We start from the raw sequence: 15,880 nt of genomic DNA, 5'->3' as shown, positions 1-15,880 counted from the left end.
TACAGTGATTGTGCTTGTAAAAATGTCTTGTATTCTAAAATCAAAGGGAATCAAGAATAGCGTTTCTGGAAACGTTGTTGGTGGTTTACAGAAAGCTGGAAGCCTGCTGAAGGCCCAGCAACGCTTGCTTTTCTTTAAAGAAACCGCTTAACGTCATGCTCACACTGTCAACCGCTTTTAAAAGTAGCACGGCAACAAAGCTGGACTTGCACGGTAATAACGTTTGGTAATGGCAGCCTGTGAACACCCCGGACAACGGGAGGGACGCTGAACAAAACATGTTGCACCGGCCGAGCATCCGCGCCGCAATCTTTTTTGACAAACAACGGCAATGGCGCCGTAATCGCCGTGGAAACGGCAGCAGTGACTGCTCGCATATACATCAGCCCCGCGGACTGGGGTACCGGCAGTAAAAGGGGGCCAGTAACTCTATACAGCTTTCCTAAAGGGAGGGTCCCTTGATGTGCAACAGCTGCGGTGGGGCTCCACAACACACGCCATTTTATGACCCTCGCAAGTGCAGCGTTGCGTCCTCAGAGTGTCGTTCTGTCCGAGCAGCGGACCCTCATGAAATATGGGGGAGGGAGGGAGGGGGGGGGGATAGGGAGAGAGAGAGAGGGATGGAAGGGGTGAGAGAGAGCGATGGGCTGCATAAAGAAATAGAGTGGTGAGAGACAAGCGAGAGCAGGAATGGACAGAATGATGGAGTGGTTGAAAAATGAAAGTTAAGAGGAACAGAGGGAGAAAGCGGATTGGGAAGGGATGAGAGAAAATTTTAATCGAGAGAGAAACAAAGAGAGAGTGAGAGAAAAAAAAGAGAGAGAAGGAAAGAGTGAGAACACGAGATATTAAAAAAGAGAATGGTGGGGCCTCAGGGTTCAGGGACTCAGTGCCAAGAGCTGAGAGTAACTTGGACACGGCCGTCGGCTCCCTTTGCTTTCTCCGACAGAGAAACCGGAGCGCGCCAAAAACAGCGCTGTCCGCAGCCTGCGCGGCGGCATCTCCACAGCACACACACACGCTCACACGGTCACTTCACACAGCGATCGGACCCGTCGCCACGCTCCTCGTGTAAAAACGTGCACGGTGCGGCGCTGTACCTGCTCGGGTAAACTCGCGTGATTCCCCCGTCGGTGGCGACAAACCTGGCGACCACTCCGCTCCTGCGTCGTGAGAGAACACACACACGAGAATCAGGAAGGTTCCGAACGGTCAGGGAAGCCAGCAGCCCGAGCATCATCTCAATGACTGTCAAACAGGCAAATCCAATTTACATTCTCAATGGCAGGGAGCAGCAATGAAATTAAGTTTTTCTGACACCACCTGGCATTCCCCACCGAGTAAACAAGGCCTTTCCTCTGAAGGAGCGATGGCAGTTGTGTAATTTGTCATTTTAAAGTGAGGATTCGACATAAATTAGAACATTGCCCTAGCTTTGCAAGCACTGCTAATAGTGACAGACACCATACAGTGCTTGCCAACCCTGTTCCTGGAGATCTATTAGGTCCTGTAGGTTTTCACTCTAATTGGGAACACCTGATTTTACTAATTAGCTGCTCAACGAGATAGCTGTTGATTGAGGCGCGCTTCGTTTGGGTCGGAGTTAAACCCTACAGGACGGTAGATCTCCAGGAACAGGGTTGGACAGCCCTACTCTACAATCACCAGCAGACAAGGTGGTAGACCCTGAAGAAGTCATTCTCTCAGCCCTACCAGGGCTGGTAAAGCTAAAAGGGGTGCATTGATAGCGCTAGCATTTGGGCACGGGGCTCTCACGCGTTCTGCTCCTTCCACCGCTTCACCAGCTCGGAGGTCAGTCCCGCGTCCAGCAGCAGCCTGTTGATCAGGCTGACGTTGCCTGAAAGACACGAGGCAGCGGTGCAGTGCGGGGTTTTATTCACAGCCAGCGCTGAGATTCACATGCTCTGCACGCACCCATTTACATAACGCAGACCATAACATTGTTCTACCGTATAAAGAATTAGCAGATGTGTTGTGTATGTATGTATTAGGCTCTACAGATACTATGTGAAATGTATCACATATGCTCCCTCTGTCATTCATTTTAAACAGTAAAACTTATTCCTCTGATTTATTGGAACTCGTTTCGGCAGCTCGTCACTCTTAAAAGTCAGACGGCTTACTCCTTATGCTGGTTTGGAAGAGCACCAGCATTTGTGCTGTTGGCAACCCATCATTATCTTTGCAATTTCAGAATCAATCACACGCACATGTGGGTATCTATCCTTGGCGTATCTGTGCAATGTTCCTGTCTTTCAAACTTAGTCTCGACAGTGTCCGAAGAATTTTAAAAAGGCACAGGTTATGACATACAAAAAATTCCTGCCACATATATACAGTGCTGGTTAGATGCCCCAGTACACGTAAGTAACAACACATGCATTTTATGAAATGGAGCAAACTAAATTTAATAAGCGTGTCTGGTCTGTAGTTATCCTTATGTCAGGGACAAGGCTAATGATAAGTTAACATAATGAGCCAACTTTGGGAATGCTGGTCTGATTCCTCATTGCTTTATCCATAGTGCTTAGGACTACGTTGGTGGGGGGGGGGGGGATGTCTGATATTACATAACCGATTCCCTGGAAGAAGTGGGGTTGTTACAGTTGGTTGCCATGCTGGGAATTTGAAATGCGGCACGACTGGCAATAATGAATTGAGGAGGAAAAACAATGGGAAAAGAAAAATAAGAAGGAAAAAAAAAACCCAGAGAAACAACATCGGCCTGAGTCAGCCAGGGAAAGCCAGAAGCATAACACGACTGTGATTTATGGGAAAGGGTCTAGCGTAACCTCAGAGCGGTCTCACATCAGTGACTCAGCTCAGAGTGTCTCTGTCGGGGTCTGTGGTGTCTGACCACAGCAGGTGATGGCGGTGAGTCACGCTAGCAAGAACGCAACATGGCGCTCTCTCTCTCGGGGAGAGCACCGACAGAACAACCGACGCGTTGATGGAAAGTGTTTGTTTGCACGGTCATCCACGGCGACGCGCTCGTGTTTTTACCTGAGACTGGAAGGCGCGGTGTGCGCTCTGAGATAGTCAAAAAGGTACGGCATTGTTTACGAATCTCAGATCGCACAGAAAATCTGAGCCTGCGCTTGCGTATGACCAAATTAAACAGAATTGTTGTGTTCGACATGAATCACAACTTACACACCTAGCTCCAAAAATGTGTTATGTGGCACTTACTGTAATAGTCCCCAACACTTAAACTTGGCTGAAGACAGTGCTGACATTAGGTATCTCTCCCCTGAGTTTTTTTATGATTATCAGTTGAGTCACATGTTGAATTACATTAGCATTTGCCGACTAGATCTTATCGCTCTCGTTTTTGCATTTATACACACATTTTACTTTGAAATGAGGCATGACTGTGTCCCTGTGACAATTATGTAAGAGAATGTCTGCGATTTTGTCTCCGCACACTTAAAGGTGCAGTACGTAAGTTTGTTATAGAACACTTTTGGTTAAATGCCTGTCACATCCTGACAGATATCAATAAACTATAAGCTCTAAAAAAGTTTTTCAAAATCTGTTCTCACGGACTGCCCCAGTCTCTGAAGTCAGCCACTCCAAATTTCACCGCGCCTGAATCATAACAACCAATCAGGACAGCTCTGAGTAAGGAGGCCTCCCTACCTGCCTGTCTTTTCAATGTATAGCTCTCTCTTTCGCCTTTCTCCAAACTTACACACTGCACCTTTAAAATCAGAGAGAATTAGTTTATCTTGCTCTGCCAATGTACTGAATTTACCATCGGGACTTGAAATATGTATCAAATAAGAAATTCAATTAACTTTGACCCCCCCCCCCGCATATTTAATACTTGTTATCTACGTTGATAAGGCTACTTGCATGATGGGTGCCGGACCCACTTCAGTTCGGCTATTTCCTGGCTTTTGTTCTTTCCCGTGAGGAGTTCTGCTTTCCCTCAAACGCGGCGTAATTGGGACTGTAGGCCTGGCGAGTGAGGCGGCAGAACACGGCGTCCGCGTGTGTTACCGCCGAGGGTCTGGCACGTCTACCGCACCAGCAGCCAGCTGCGCGGTTAGCATTTTTGTTCAGTGTAAAGCGTCACTCGTGACACTCTGGGGCCCGTCGGCGGATCAAACGACAAGCCCGCAGATCGCAGCTGTTTGGCAACGCGGACTCGGTCTCGGCTCGCACCCCCCGCCCTCCTCCCCCCCCATCCCTAAAAAAACCAGCCCTCCACATGCACGTTTTTTACAGGGTGGCAAAGGAGCCCCGGCGGGGACGTGGGCCACACTCACAGGTGTGGTCGTTGGGCGTGTTCCGGTCGATGAACTCGTTGAAGTCCATCAGGAACTGCGTGTTGTTGTTGGAGATCTTCAGGTCCTTGCAGTACTCCCTGCGGACACAAGACAGCGCCGATCTAAGAAGTCCTGTCACCTACAGCTGTCTATCAACAGTGTGTGACCAGTTTATTATCTGAAAATCTGTGTAACTCTTCACAAGGCTCATCATTGCATTATTATGCACAAGATAGGATGGCACGGTTCTACCAATTATTTATGAGTGATTGTAGATGCTGCGAATAACTAGTTCCCAGGTTGGACACTGCTGTTGTACCCTTGAGCAGGGTACTTAACCTATATTGCTTCAGTATATATCCAGCTGTAAATGGATGCAGGGTAAATGCTTTGTAAATAGTTGTGTAAGAGCGGATAAGAGCGTGTGCTAAATGCCTGTAATGTAATGCAATGCAATGTAACAGCGGTAGGGGCGGTTCACGCAGAGAGCAAATCCACTCACCTGGGGGCGATGAAGGTGTGTCCGTACTCCTCGAAGTTATCCTGCTGCATGGTCTCGAAAACTGTCGAAAACCAACGAGGCACGGTCAGGACCTCCCTCACCACCCCTCCCACGGGCACAGGCCGCATGCAGAACAGCTCCGGAAAGGTGAACCCGTGACCGCCGCAAGGGCGCTAACATCCGCCGCGACAGAACACGCCAGCCCTCTGAGGTCCGGATATCAGAGAAGAGTCTATCCGCATAAGATTATTCTACATCATAAATGACCGCTCTGAACATTTAACATTAATGTTAATCTAGTGGGAATGCCTTTTCCATGCTGGGCATTGTACCTTATTATTTAGAGGCCATGCTCAGTTCGGAAACACGTGGACTCATGCTTGAACCGCGGGATGTTCGTTCTCGTCGGTTCCCCTTCAGTGATCAGTAACACGTGTTAATAGCTACAGGACTGGAAGCTGCAAGTTCCCCGTATCTAAGTTTCTGAAAACTTAATTTCTCTTGACACGTGGCAGTCCGGGGGGGGAGGGGGGCAGTCTGGATGTTCTGTTTATCATCCGTGTCACTTCCTGTCTCTGGGAGGCCGAGCCCCCATTTTCGCCCCCTCGTTCGCGCACGCCGGCTCCTTAACGATCTCCAGCCCCCCCGTTTCCGACCCTCCGAGGTGGCCGTTAGGGTGACGCCTGGCCCGCTGGAAACTCTGACGCGTCGCACGTGTGAGAGAGGGAGAGGGGCTCGCTAGCGGACGGGCGGGGCTAACTAAGACAGGTATGCACATGCACAGGAGGGCAGGGGTGGGGGGTGGGGGGCGGGGGGCGTTAGGCATGCAAGGATCAGCGGAAGAGATGGAACGACCACAACAAGTGAACGAGTAACGAGAGGATACTTGCCCGTTCGCCCTGTAGGCAAAAATCCAGCAGAGAGAGGGATTACCAGGAGGGAAACAGGAAAAAAGAACAGGGTAAAACGATAAAATACAAAGGGTTACACTCGCCAATATTTTATTCAGCAAAAGAATAAAAATATTGCAGACTAATTAAAAGGCTCTTCAGTGCACAGGGAAAATGAGTCAAGAAGAGACAGGCGTGCATGCAAGCCTCACATGGCGTTACAGGTTTCCACGGTGTGTCCAGGGCATGAAGAGTGTCACAGGTATTAAAACAACACGGTCAGTGCGTTCCCGCTCTCAGCGTGCAGTTATAACAGCAGGCTACCGAAAGAGTGGTTCTTGGTTTTTGTGTGTGATATTAAACAGGTTTCTACGCACGTGCGAAAGTCGCTGGACAGGATTTCTGCCGTTCAGACGCACGCGGTTTGTCACCTGACGCGTTGCGCGCGATGTTGACGACGAGCGAGACGTTAGGTCTGCGAAACTTCGCCGTGCTCAGCCGCTCGTGACAGTCGCTCCGGCGGAGGGCGGGCGGGAGGCCGGAAAGTGTCGGGAGCGGTGAGAATTATCCGCCGTCGCGCACACACACACACACACACACACACACACACACGCACACACACACACACACCACACACACACACACACACACACACACACACACACACACACACACACACACACACACACACACACACACACGCACACACACCACACACGCGACACCACACGCACACACACACACACACACACACACACACATACACACACACGCACACACACACACACACACACACACACACACACACACACACGCACACACACACACACACACGCACACACACACACGCACACACACACCGAGCGGAAGCACCGGGGATCAGACGGGGATCAGCACAGCGAGGACAGCGCGGGGAAGCAGCCGAGGGGGCTTTTTGCATATCATTTCATTTTTTTATTCAAAGCAGAGCGACACGCACGGGCTTCGCGATACACCGACGAAATAAAGAAGAGCATGACTTGTCTGGAAGTAGGCGTGGAAGCCTGAATGTGCTGAACGGCCTGTTCTCCTGGCCTGAACGATCCGTTGATGCAGAACCATCGTTAGTTAAACAAGGGATTAACTGTTCTCTCTTTGGGGAGAATTCAGTGCTGCTTCTCAAGGTACCAAATCCCATTCTGAATTCAAAGTAATGCAAACTCAGAAAGCCCGGTTGTAATCGTAGGCCTACTTCCGTCACTGCAGAATAGATTTAAGAGAGCTGCACAGTCACAGACAAACATGCACGCACGGTCCAGCACTGCAGATCTGGTGGAAAATGCCAAACCACACAAAAATGCGGTGTAACTTTTAGTTTCCCCAAATTGCTGGAAATGGACTTTTGGTGCAAATCCACCCTTAAGGCCTGTGGTAATAAAGATGCTTTGTGCCATGGTGAGAGTGTACTGGGCTATAACCTGCTGTCAGTTCTTTAGGTTGGGGGGCACCGTTGTCCAACACAGCTGGAATCTGTTTATTTTTGAAGACACTAGAACTGATTTTAGTTTGGTCGCGTGTTACACTCATACAGGATAACGTGTGAATCAGACGTGCCCTTAGCAGGAAACAGTAGGTCATTCACTGAATCTAGTGCAAAATAACGCTATACAATTTTAAAGATGACACAGAAAAGGAAAAAGAATGTAAAAGCAACATTCACAAGAGGAAAGAGACAAATTAGTTGATACTTGCCCAATGTTGCTGAGGGAATCCAAAACACAGAGAGAGTGAGAAAGAGAGAGGTAGAGAGAGAGACAGCAAGACAGGGACAAAACCAGGTAAACAGAAATAGAAGGGGTTACAACAACAAAATTATATTCAAACAAAATACCATGTGTGATAGCCACTCCTATTAGGAGGGGTGTTGCAGGGTTTTACATTGATGGGAAAGTGAGTTTTCATGACACTGAAAACAGATGGAACTACAGTTACCAGTCATCACTGATCTGTTTGAGCCAATCACAAGGTTTTGATTTGCATTGTGTTTTTCCACAACAAAACACAACGATTGGTCCAAATCAGTGAGTAACTGGTAGCAAATAGCAACTAGCTCCACCCCTCTTTGGCGCAATGATACTTTATTCTTCCATGAGTAGTGTCATGTTGGTCAGGTCTTCAGACAGGCCAAGAGGGACGTGAAACTAAATTTAACAAGGGGAGAAGTAAAGCTGTACTGAGGGGAGGGGGCTCATTTTTGCAGTTTGTGGTTGGGCTCCATACGCCAGGGGAAGGCCGCTAAAAGGATAGCTGCCCGAATCAGGCCAGGTCATGAGGGAGAGGGTGAGGCTGGCACTCCGCAGTCCTGGAACCAGGGCTGCCCTTTTTAAAGGGCTTCTGAAGATATCTGGCCCACACTTCAACAGACTACCTTCAGGTGATCTCTCTCATGTACACACACACATACACACGCACACACACACACACGCTGGCACACACGCACACGCAAACACATGCACGCACACACACACACGCTGGCACACACACACACACGCAAAGCGCCGTGGCACTTTTGCACATCACACGTTGCGGGCACACCATGAATAAACAAAGCCTCTTGAACCATTTAGCGGGTAGTCTGCTCGTCTGGTAAGAAGCAAAACGCAGGACCACATCAGAAACCCAGTGGTCCACCACTGCAGGAGAGGAGGGCTGTGAGGGGGTTCAGTTCAGATAGACCCAAACCATGTGCATGAATACACATATCTGCACCATAGCGATTGATTTTTCCCTCCAAGATGGAGCGTTAACATGGAAATGTACGCTAAATGGCAGCTACAATAAAGCAAGCTTAATCGCGTAATATGGACAGTGTCTAATTTGAGTGCATACGTGTGAATGTATAAGGCAGGAGAAGCACGCCGTCTCTCCGGTACTTACATTTCGCCTGCGTAATGGTGTCTCCGATTTTCGCGCGGATGTAGTGCGAGCTGTATTCTGGCAACACCAGCGCCAAGCTGAGGACACAGAGGTGGATGTAAAATTTCACAGCGCCGCTTTCCGATCGCAAGGAACGCCGCCAGGAGAATAACGGTAACCGTCGAGAGTGAGAGTCGGCGTTGAAAAAAAAACCCACACGCGAAAGCGAAGCCAAGACCAAATCAGATCCCCCAACTCCCCTGACTCCCCAAAAAATACCTTTTGTGCTTGTAGCCAATTTACTTCATCCCCAAAAACAGCTTACTGCCTCGAGGCTGTTAAAACGCAAGCAAATCAACAAAGGAACAGATGACGGGCTCGCATTTTAATTCCGTAAGCGAAAAGTTGGCTTGGGGGTCATTCATTTGGCCAAAGCTCGCGCTGTGCTGGGTGTCAGGTCCAACTAGAGGAACTTAACACGGCGTAGAAAGGAAGGAATCTCTGAACAAATGCGCTAAGTATGCGTGACATTGCGTCCTGACAGGCTTCCAGAGTGTTAATCCGCGGTGAGTACATGTTGTACAAAGCACCACGCGTGGACCTGGCTTGAGATGCAAGGCATGTTTCGGGGTGTCCGCACACCGCAGTTACTTCCCCTCCTTCTGACTGGCTCGCTTATAGATATGTGCCTGTTGTGTAAGTACTGAGAATTTCCCAGTGGATAACGAATGGTCCGTGTACACAGCACATTTTACAGTATCATAGCTGATGCACTGTGGCTACTGTTGCATAGTACGACATGAATAATATCATACAGACCCATGCACATAATGCCATGCTGTATAACTATGAAGATTATGGCCTGTATCCAACTAGGCCAAGCATACTCGGATCATGTACTGTACTGTAGATGGCCTAACATCTGATGCCCTGTGAAAGAGTCAATGGTCACATTTCAGTATGAAGTCCCGTTATTCCAGGTTTCAGGTCACGGGTTTACCTGTAGTCGGTGCCGTTGACCGGAGCGAAAGTGTAAGCGCGGATTCCTCGGTCTATGTACCTCTGCCAGAGAAGGAGAAACCCCACAGAGTTAGACGGCAGAGTGTTTAAACCGGCCTGCGTCACTCAAAGGTTATCTCACACACACAACAACATCACCTCTGGCCCCGCTAAACAAGAATTATTATTAAAAAAAACAACAACAAAAAAAACCAGCATTAATTCTCAGCTTGCTTCAGCCGAGTAAGGTTTCACGAACACTGCTTTGCGTAGAGCTGCGGTGAGCTGGCAGGCTCTGGCTTCTTTGAACCAATCAAAAGGTGTTGCTCGCTACAGGAAACCACAGCGAATGGCTCAAAACATAACGGTCACCCTGGCACTCACCTCATCTTGAGATTTCACCAACGTGTGGATCTTGATATTCCCCGTCTTCAGATCAATCATGTCTTTCCTGATCTATACCCAGAGAGAAAAAAAAAACAGTCACTGATACTGAAATAAGGAACGGCAGCTTATCCGAATCTGAACAGAGGCTTTGGGCCACCTTTGGGCTGCTTCATTTTGAGTGACAGCAACCTGCTAGCCAACAACGTGGCAGATACAATATAACCACATAACGGCTAAATCATTTTGGACGTGAAGTGTATTACGTGCATAAATGCAACGATGTTCTGTGGAAATGCAATGCATTTTTATTGAGCATCAGTTCTATTGTAGTGGTCTGGATTTTTCCTGTGTTGCATTGTGGGAGCACTTAATGCTCAGCTTGACGAGTCCTCCTGCGCATAGGTCAGAGGGACGCCACATGCGGCGAGTAACTCGAGAGGCCGGCGGGGAGACGAGAAGTCGCTGCTTTGGCGGCGGCGGCTCCTCCGCAGAGCGGGGCCAAGTGGCGGCGGGGTCGCCCCGCTCCGCTCCACGCCGTGGCGAAGGCCAGGGATTCCGGAACATTCTCCGCTTTCCTCACCCCTGCCCCCCCCCCCCCCTCGCTTGACGCTCCAACACAAAAGCAGAGCCGGCCGTACGCAATGTGTTCATCATTACCCTTCGCCGCTCTGTTCCCGGGCCTTTTGTTCTTCTCCCGGTTTCTCTCTCTCTCTCTCTCTCTCTCTCTCTCTCTCCCCTCACATCTGTTTTCGGGGGGGAAGACGGCCGAGCCAAGACTGCAAATGGCTGGCACACTCCTGCCTAATAAGCAGTGCTGCCGCGCGTAAGGACGCAACGTGCGTGCGAGCGCCCGAGCGGCGATTCCTGGAGAGGTTCCTCGTCTGGCCTGCCCGAAGGCCCTACAAGTGTTCGCTTTTAGTGCTTTTTCCATGTGTGCGTACATGTGTGTAGGTGTGTGTGTGCACGTGTATGAGAGAGAGAGTGTGTGTTCCTGTAGATGTGGTTTATTGGGAGTGAAACAGGAAATTGACCACAACCGAGTTTGGTCTGGCGAAGCGCGTTGGTCTCCGTACCGTAACCTTGATTTCATTCTCCAGTTCGGCATCCAAGAAGTCCAGGGTCACCGGCTCCTGGAATTTAGGATTCTGGGGCATAAAATGGCGGCTGTTAGGGTCGTTCATTAAGTGATATACAGATGTACTGTAAGAGCTGTGGCAGAACTACACAGACTACAGCTATATATTTAGATCTACAACTGCTTGTAACATTAAACAACCTGACAAAGGTAGAAGGGAATGCACAATCCAAAGTATACGGCTCCTTAGTTGCAGCTTTCACAGATTCATAAATATACCAATGCCAAAACACTGAACAATACAAATTAGATTTTGTGGTATTGTAACATATTTGACGATGCAGTTCAACAACTGAAAGAAAATGATGAAAAATTACGTGGTCAGCGCACTGCAATAATTTCACAGTGAGTCATCAAAAAAGCAAATGGAATGAATGAATGCCGAACAGATTTTCCTCATTTTTTGCTATTGAATATCCAGATAAGTGGAAAGATCTGGAATGTACTGGAGCCATTTGGGCTCATTCTTTGGGCTCAGTTCTTCCTGTGGAACACAAATTGCTCTGAAGTAATAGTTTCACAAATCGTCCAAAAGATTATCCAAGAAAGTAATCCTATACTACCGGTCGTTTTCCCTAAACGTCAAATTCTTGGTGCTGCATTTATTTTCGCATTGCCTGTGGAACACAGGCCCGAAAGGACTTCCAGGGTTGAAAAGTAGAAACACAGATTCATCTGTGCATGATGAACATCTGTCTGACAGTCAGTCATGGTCCCGCATTACAACAATATTGTAACGTTATACGATATTTCCGCAATAATTGAAAGAAAACGCAAGCGTTCTCACGCACACGCACACGCACACTAAACGCAAAGGGTTTTTTTTTTTTTTTTTTTACAACAAGACGTACTTCTCAGTGATGGAACTTTACCATTGGGCACAGGTTTACTGCCAAGGTGCAAATAAGGGTATCGGGAAAGAGGAGAAAGATTGACGAAAATCACTTGTGTAAGTAGCACAAGTGAAATGGGAAGGAGATTACAGTTCCTCCTGAATTAACGAAAGCCATGGCTTGGAAATCCGTATTTTTCACAACGCCGGGCGTTCGCCAGCACGGAAAGCCTTTTGATTCTGAAATGAGGACATTAGTGGTTTTAAATAATGCAACGCTTTCCATCGCCCAGGCATTAATTAGAGTGGAACCAAATTCAGATTCTTTTTGAGCTGGTATTAAAGAGGGTGAGAAAGAGGGTGGGACCACAAAGGAATTAATGACATTATAGGAGGTCTGTTTCTGGCAAATGCAGACTTGCAATGGTAAAAAAAAAAAAGCAAATAAAAAGCAGTATTAGAAATCATTTTGTTATGCCACCGTCAACCCGATGGCCCTTATGAATTTATGATGCTTCCATGCATACTTTATAGCACCAACTTCTCAAAAAACCGCTGGTAACTTTTAAAACAATGCCTGACCATCCTACACGCTGTATTTACATTGACACTTTCATCTCTGTCAGTTAAAGTGAACTTATGAATAATGTCAATAAACGCGTACGATAACTTTGAATAGCAACCATCATCACCTTTTTCTGTATACATTACTGTACATTTTTTTATTTTACAGAAGCCATCAAACTAATACTCTGTGTATAAAGCGGGAATATCAGTCACACTTGTTTGGCTTCATTATTCTCAGTCACGGGCGGACCCGTACGGGGCAGGATTGAATCCAGACCACTCCGCCTCCATGTGCACCTCACAGTGCTCCTCCGGCCCGCTCCGAGCTCCAGTCCGTTCGGTCCGCACCGGCCCCGCCTATGAGACGAGCGCTCCCTTGTTCCTGCAGCCTCTGCCCTGCGCTTCACACCCACCCCCCTGGAGTCATTCCGACAGGGCCCTGCCCCCGAGCACAGAGGAGGAGGAGAGAGGTCCCCGGCGAGGCCTGACGCGCGGGTGCTTTGACGTTCCCGCCGCGGCTTGATCTTGCCGGAGCATCTGGTCAGGATTTTCTACGAGAGACGTGAGTCCATATGCGCGAGTCGAAAAAGCCCCCCCCCCCCCTCCCGTGTCAGCCGCTTACGGCAGACACATCGACGTCCCGTTTTTATTCTCGGGGCGGGAGAAGGCCCGTTTTTGATCCTCTGAGATAATCTGCGGTAGCCTCGCATAAGGAATAAGCAGTCTGTGTGCCTCGGGCGTACGAAACAGTGTCTGCACCTGCGTCTGCACATTGAAGAGGTTGAACTCTGCCCTGATGTGTGACTGGGTAAGAGAAACACGTATAATGAGTGTAGAAATCTGACATTACATCAAAATGATTTGATTTATTTCTAAAAAACCAGATGGTCTGCTCCAGATACGGAGCCTACTTTGCTCATATATTAGCTATTTAAACGACTGGCGATTTCATAAAGCGACCTTCAGCGGGCACCTGTGTGCAGAAGCGGTCTCGGGCTTCAACCCGCAAGCATCTGGATCCAAACCCCACTTCTCTCCAGCCCACTCACGCTGGCAATACTAGCAATTAGCCATATTAGGTTTGGCATCAGAACTTCCATACCTTTTTGTGGAAGCTACCTCAGACTGAGGGTCGTGGACGCGCGTGCACACATCTGAGTTGAGCACGCGACCTACAGTCAGCTGGCGTGAGGCAGTGATGCCAGGACACGGCCCTCGCTCTCGCAGTCTGTGCCCACACTGTCAGGTGGCAATCTCTCCGGTCAGCCTGGCATCGCCACCCAAGCTGAAGCCACCACCCTGCCTGAAAAGCCACAGGCTTACAGTGCACCCCCCTCGCTTTACACACTCCTGGTTTTAACATCCTTTGGCTATGAACTAGCTGCTCAGGATCTTGTGAAGGTAACTCTTGGCCACCCACGGTTATTATGGAAAATACAGTCTGATGATAGCACGACGTGAGGATGTGTTTCAAGGCAGGCGGAGCAGCGGAACAGATTCGCCGGATTTCGGCAATTGCGCTTCAACGCCGCGCGCCCCTCCGGTTTGGGACGGTGCCTCAGAACCGCGCGTCAGCGTTCCGCATCGCCGCCCCGCGTCCGCACGCGTTTCGCAGCGGAAACGCACACGGCGGTTCTCCGCCAGGGTCCAGTGCGCACCGCGCCTCGGTCGCATATGGCAAGAGTTACACGCAACGAGGACGCGCCGCGTTCGGAAGGGAGACGCCCCTCCCCGAAATTGCTACGGCATGCCCGGTCCAATTAGCAACAGGAACGATACGGGAGGAAGGGAGAAAAGGGGGAATTCAAAAGCGCCAATCTCCATACCGCGGGGTCAGAGTTCAGAGAAACGACGCGGCGACCCGGGGCCTTTAATCCCGCGCTCGTGTTTTTTATTTTCGTTTTGCATACAGCTGCGGCCGCTTTGCCAGAGAGCGGCGGCGGCGGCGGCGGCCTCTGGAAAGAAGTGAAAACGTATGTGCGCCGTCCGCTGCTCAGACGCGCCGACCAGCTACAAAAAATCTGAAAATTAGCATCGTTTAGCCGCGCGCTCGTTTTCCAATTTGGCTCCGCGAAACCCGCAGGCACGCCACGACATTCAGACCAGCCAAACCGCCAGCGGTCGACCGCAGCGCGGCCCCCGAGGCGTTTCCGACGGCTCTGGTCCATCAGAGGGGAACGTCCCGCCTGCGTTTAGCACGGCGGCGGCCCGCGAAGGACACACTGTAACAAGATGGGGAAATGCGTACCTTTGGCAGGAGGTTGGGGTGGAGCAGGACGTAGCCGTTGGGGTCCATGGCGAAGTAGTATCCGTTGGGGCCGAGCTAATGGGCGGGGTGAGAGAGGGGGGGCGGTTAGTGCCATCCGGTGCAGGTGATCACATGGGTCTTAGATTGTCTGTCCGAGACAAAGCGGGCGCCACTTTTAAGAGACATTTTTTAAAGGCGTTATTTCTCATGCTCGGCGGCCATCTTTGTCTCGTCTGGCTGTGTGACATACGTGCGTCACAACCCTTTACGGATAAAAATACACAGGGATTGCTTTCATAAACGGCTCTTATGCCTTGCAGAGAGCGGCTGGGTTGTGGAGAAGGACATACTCAAAATTTGTTACAGTCACGTCCCATTCAATTCGAAAGCATACGGTGTGTGACATTTCTGGAGTGCACCATGTAACTCACACAATATTGACCCATGTTGAATATAGAGTATCGTGAGGCTTAAAACAGAATACAGTGAAGACTAGAGTCTCTTAGACAGCAGGGCATTATTACATCCTTATCCAATGGTGTGCACGTAGAGTAAAAGTACATTCAGTGCTATGTTAAAACATTTGCAGCACATTGGTTAAGACAATAGACGCAGGCTGAATGCAGCGCACGTGCACGTTTCTGGTTTGGGTTTGGGGCCACTTACTGTGAACCGTGGAGTGAGTCTCTTAATGTCTTCCAGAGACACATCGATGGCCATCACTCCCAGAATCAACTGATTCTGGTGCTTCTGTGGAAGAAGGGGAAGGTACCAACAGAAATAGTGAAGAGCGGGTCAAAAGACCAAAAGACCAACTAAAATGAAAGTGAGGGCTTTTAAAAAAAGGAACCAAAGAGCTCAAGTTCTCTACCTTTTTTTGGGATGGGTTCTTAGCGTCTCTTACGAGGGTCTTGTTGAAAACCGGAACGGTTCCTGTAATAACAAGGCCAAGCTCCTGGGGTCCGAATGTGTCACACAGACAAATACAAAGATGGAACAACAGAACAACACAAGCAAAATTTAGATCAACCGAACAGGCAGTCAGTCCACACAGCTGCATAAATCATTTCTGTTTATTTTTCAAGTGATATTTTATCAGGTCATTTCGCTCTGCAGCTAAATTTAAACGGCAC

General features: G+C 49.2%; 1 protein-coding gene across 1 annotated transcript in view; it reads right to left on the bottom strand.

Annotated features, from left to right (window-relative positions):
• LOC135245433 (voltage-dependent calcium channel subunit alpha-2/delta-1-like) overlaps positions 1 to 15,880 on the bottom strand; it is a 101,913-nt gene that overhangs the window by 14,692 nt on the left and 71,341 nt on the right. Inside the window, exons 16-26 of the mRNA XM_064318479.1 lie at positions 15,619 to 15,702; positions 15,414 to 15,497; positions 14,748 to 14,822; positions 11,039 to 11,110; positions 9,963 to 10,034; positions 9,580 to 9,641; positions 8,601 to 8,677; positions 4,795 to 4,855; positions 4,293 to 4,390; positions 1,777 to 1,858; positions 1,101 to 1,163 (exon numbers count right to left, since the gene is read on the bottom strand). Coding sequence (XP_064174549.1) covers positions 1,101 to 1,163; positions 1,777 to 1,858; positions 4,293 to 4,390; positions 4,795 to 4,855; positions 8,601 to 8,677; positions 9,580 to 9,641; positions 9,963 to 10,034; positions 11,039 to 11,110; positions 14,748 to 14,822; positions 15,414 to 15,497; positions 15,619 to 15,702 — 830 coding nt within the window. The remainder of the gene's footprint in view (positions 1 to 1,100; positions 1,164 to 1,776; positions 1,859 to 4,292; positions 4,391 to 4,794; positions 4,856 to 8,600; positions 8,678 to 9,579; positions 9,642 to 9,962; positions 10,035 to 11,038; positions 11,111 to 14,747; positions 14,823 to 15,413; positions 15,498 to 15,618; positions 15,703 to 15,880) is intronic.

This window comes from Anguilla rostrata, chromosome 19 (genome assembly GCF_018555375.3).
Source record: "Anguilla rostrata isolate EN2019 chromosome 19, ASM1855537v3, whole genome shotgun sequence".
NCBI lineage: Eukaryota > Metazoa > Chordata > Actinopteri > Anguilliformes > Anguillidae > Anguilla > Anguilla rostrata.
Note: the sequence above shows the minus strand (reverse complement) of the source record. Positions and strands in the feature narration are given on the sequence as shown.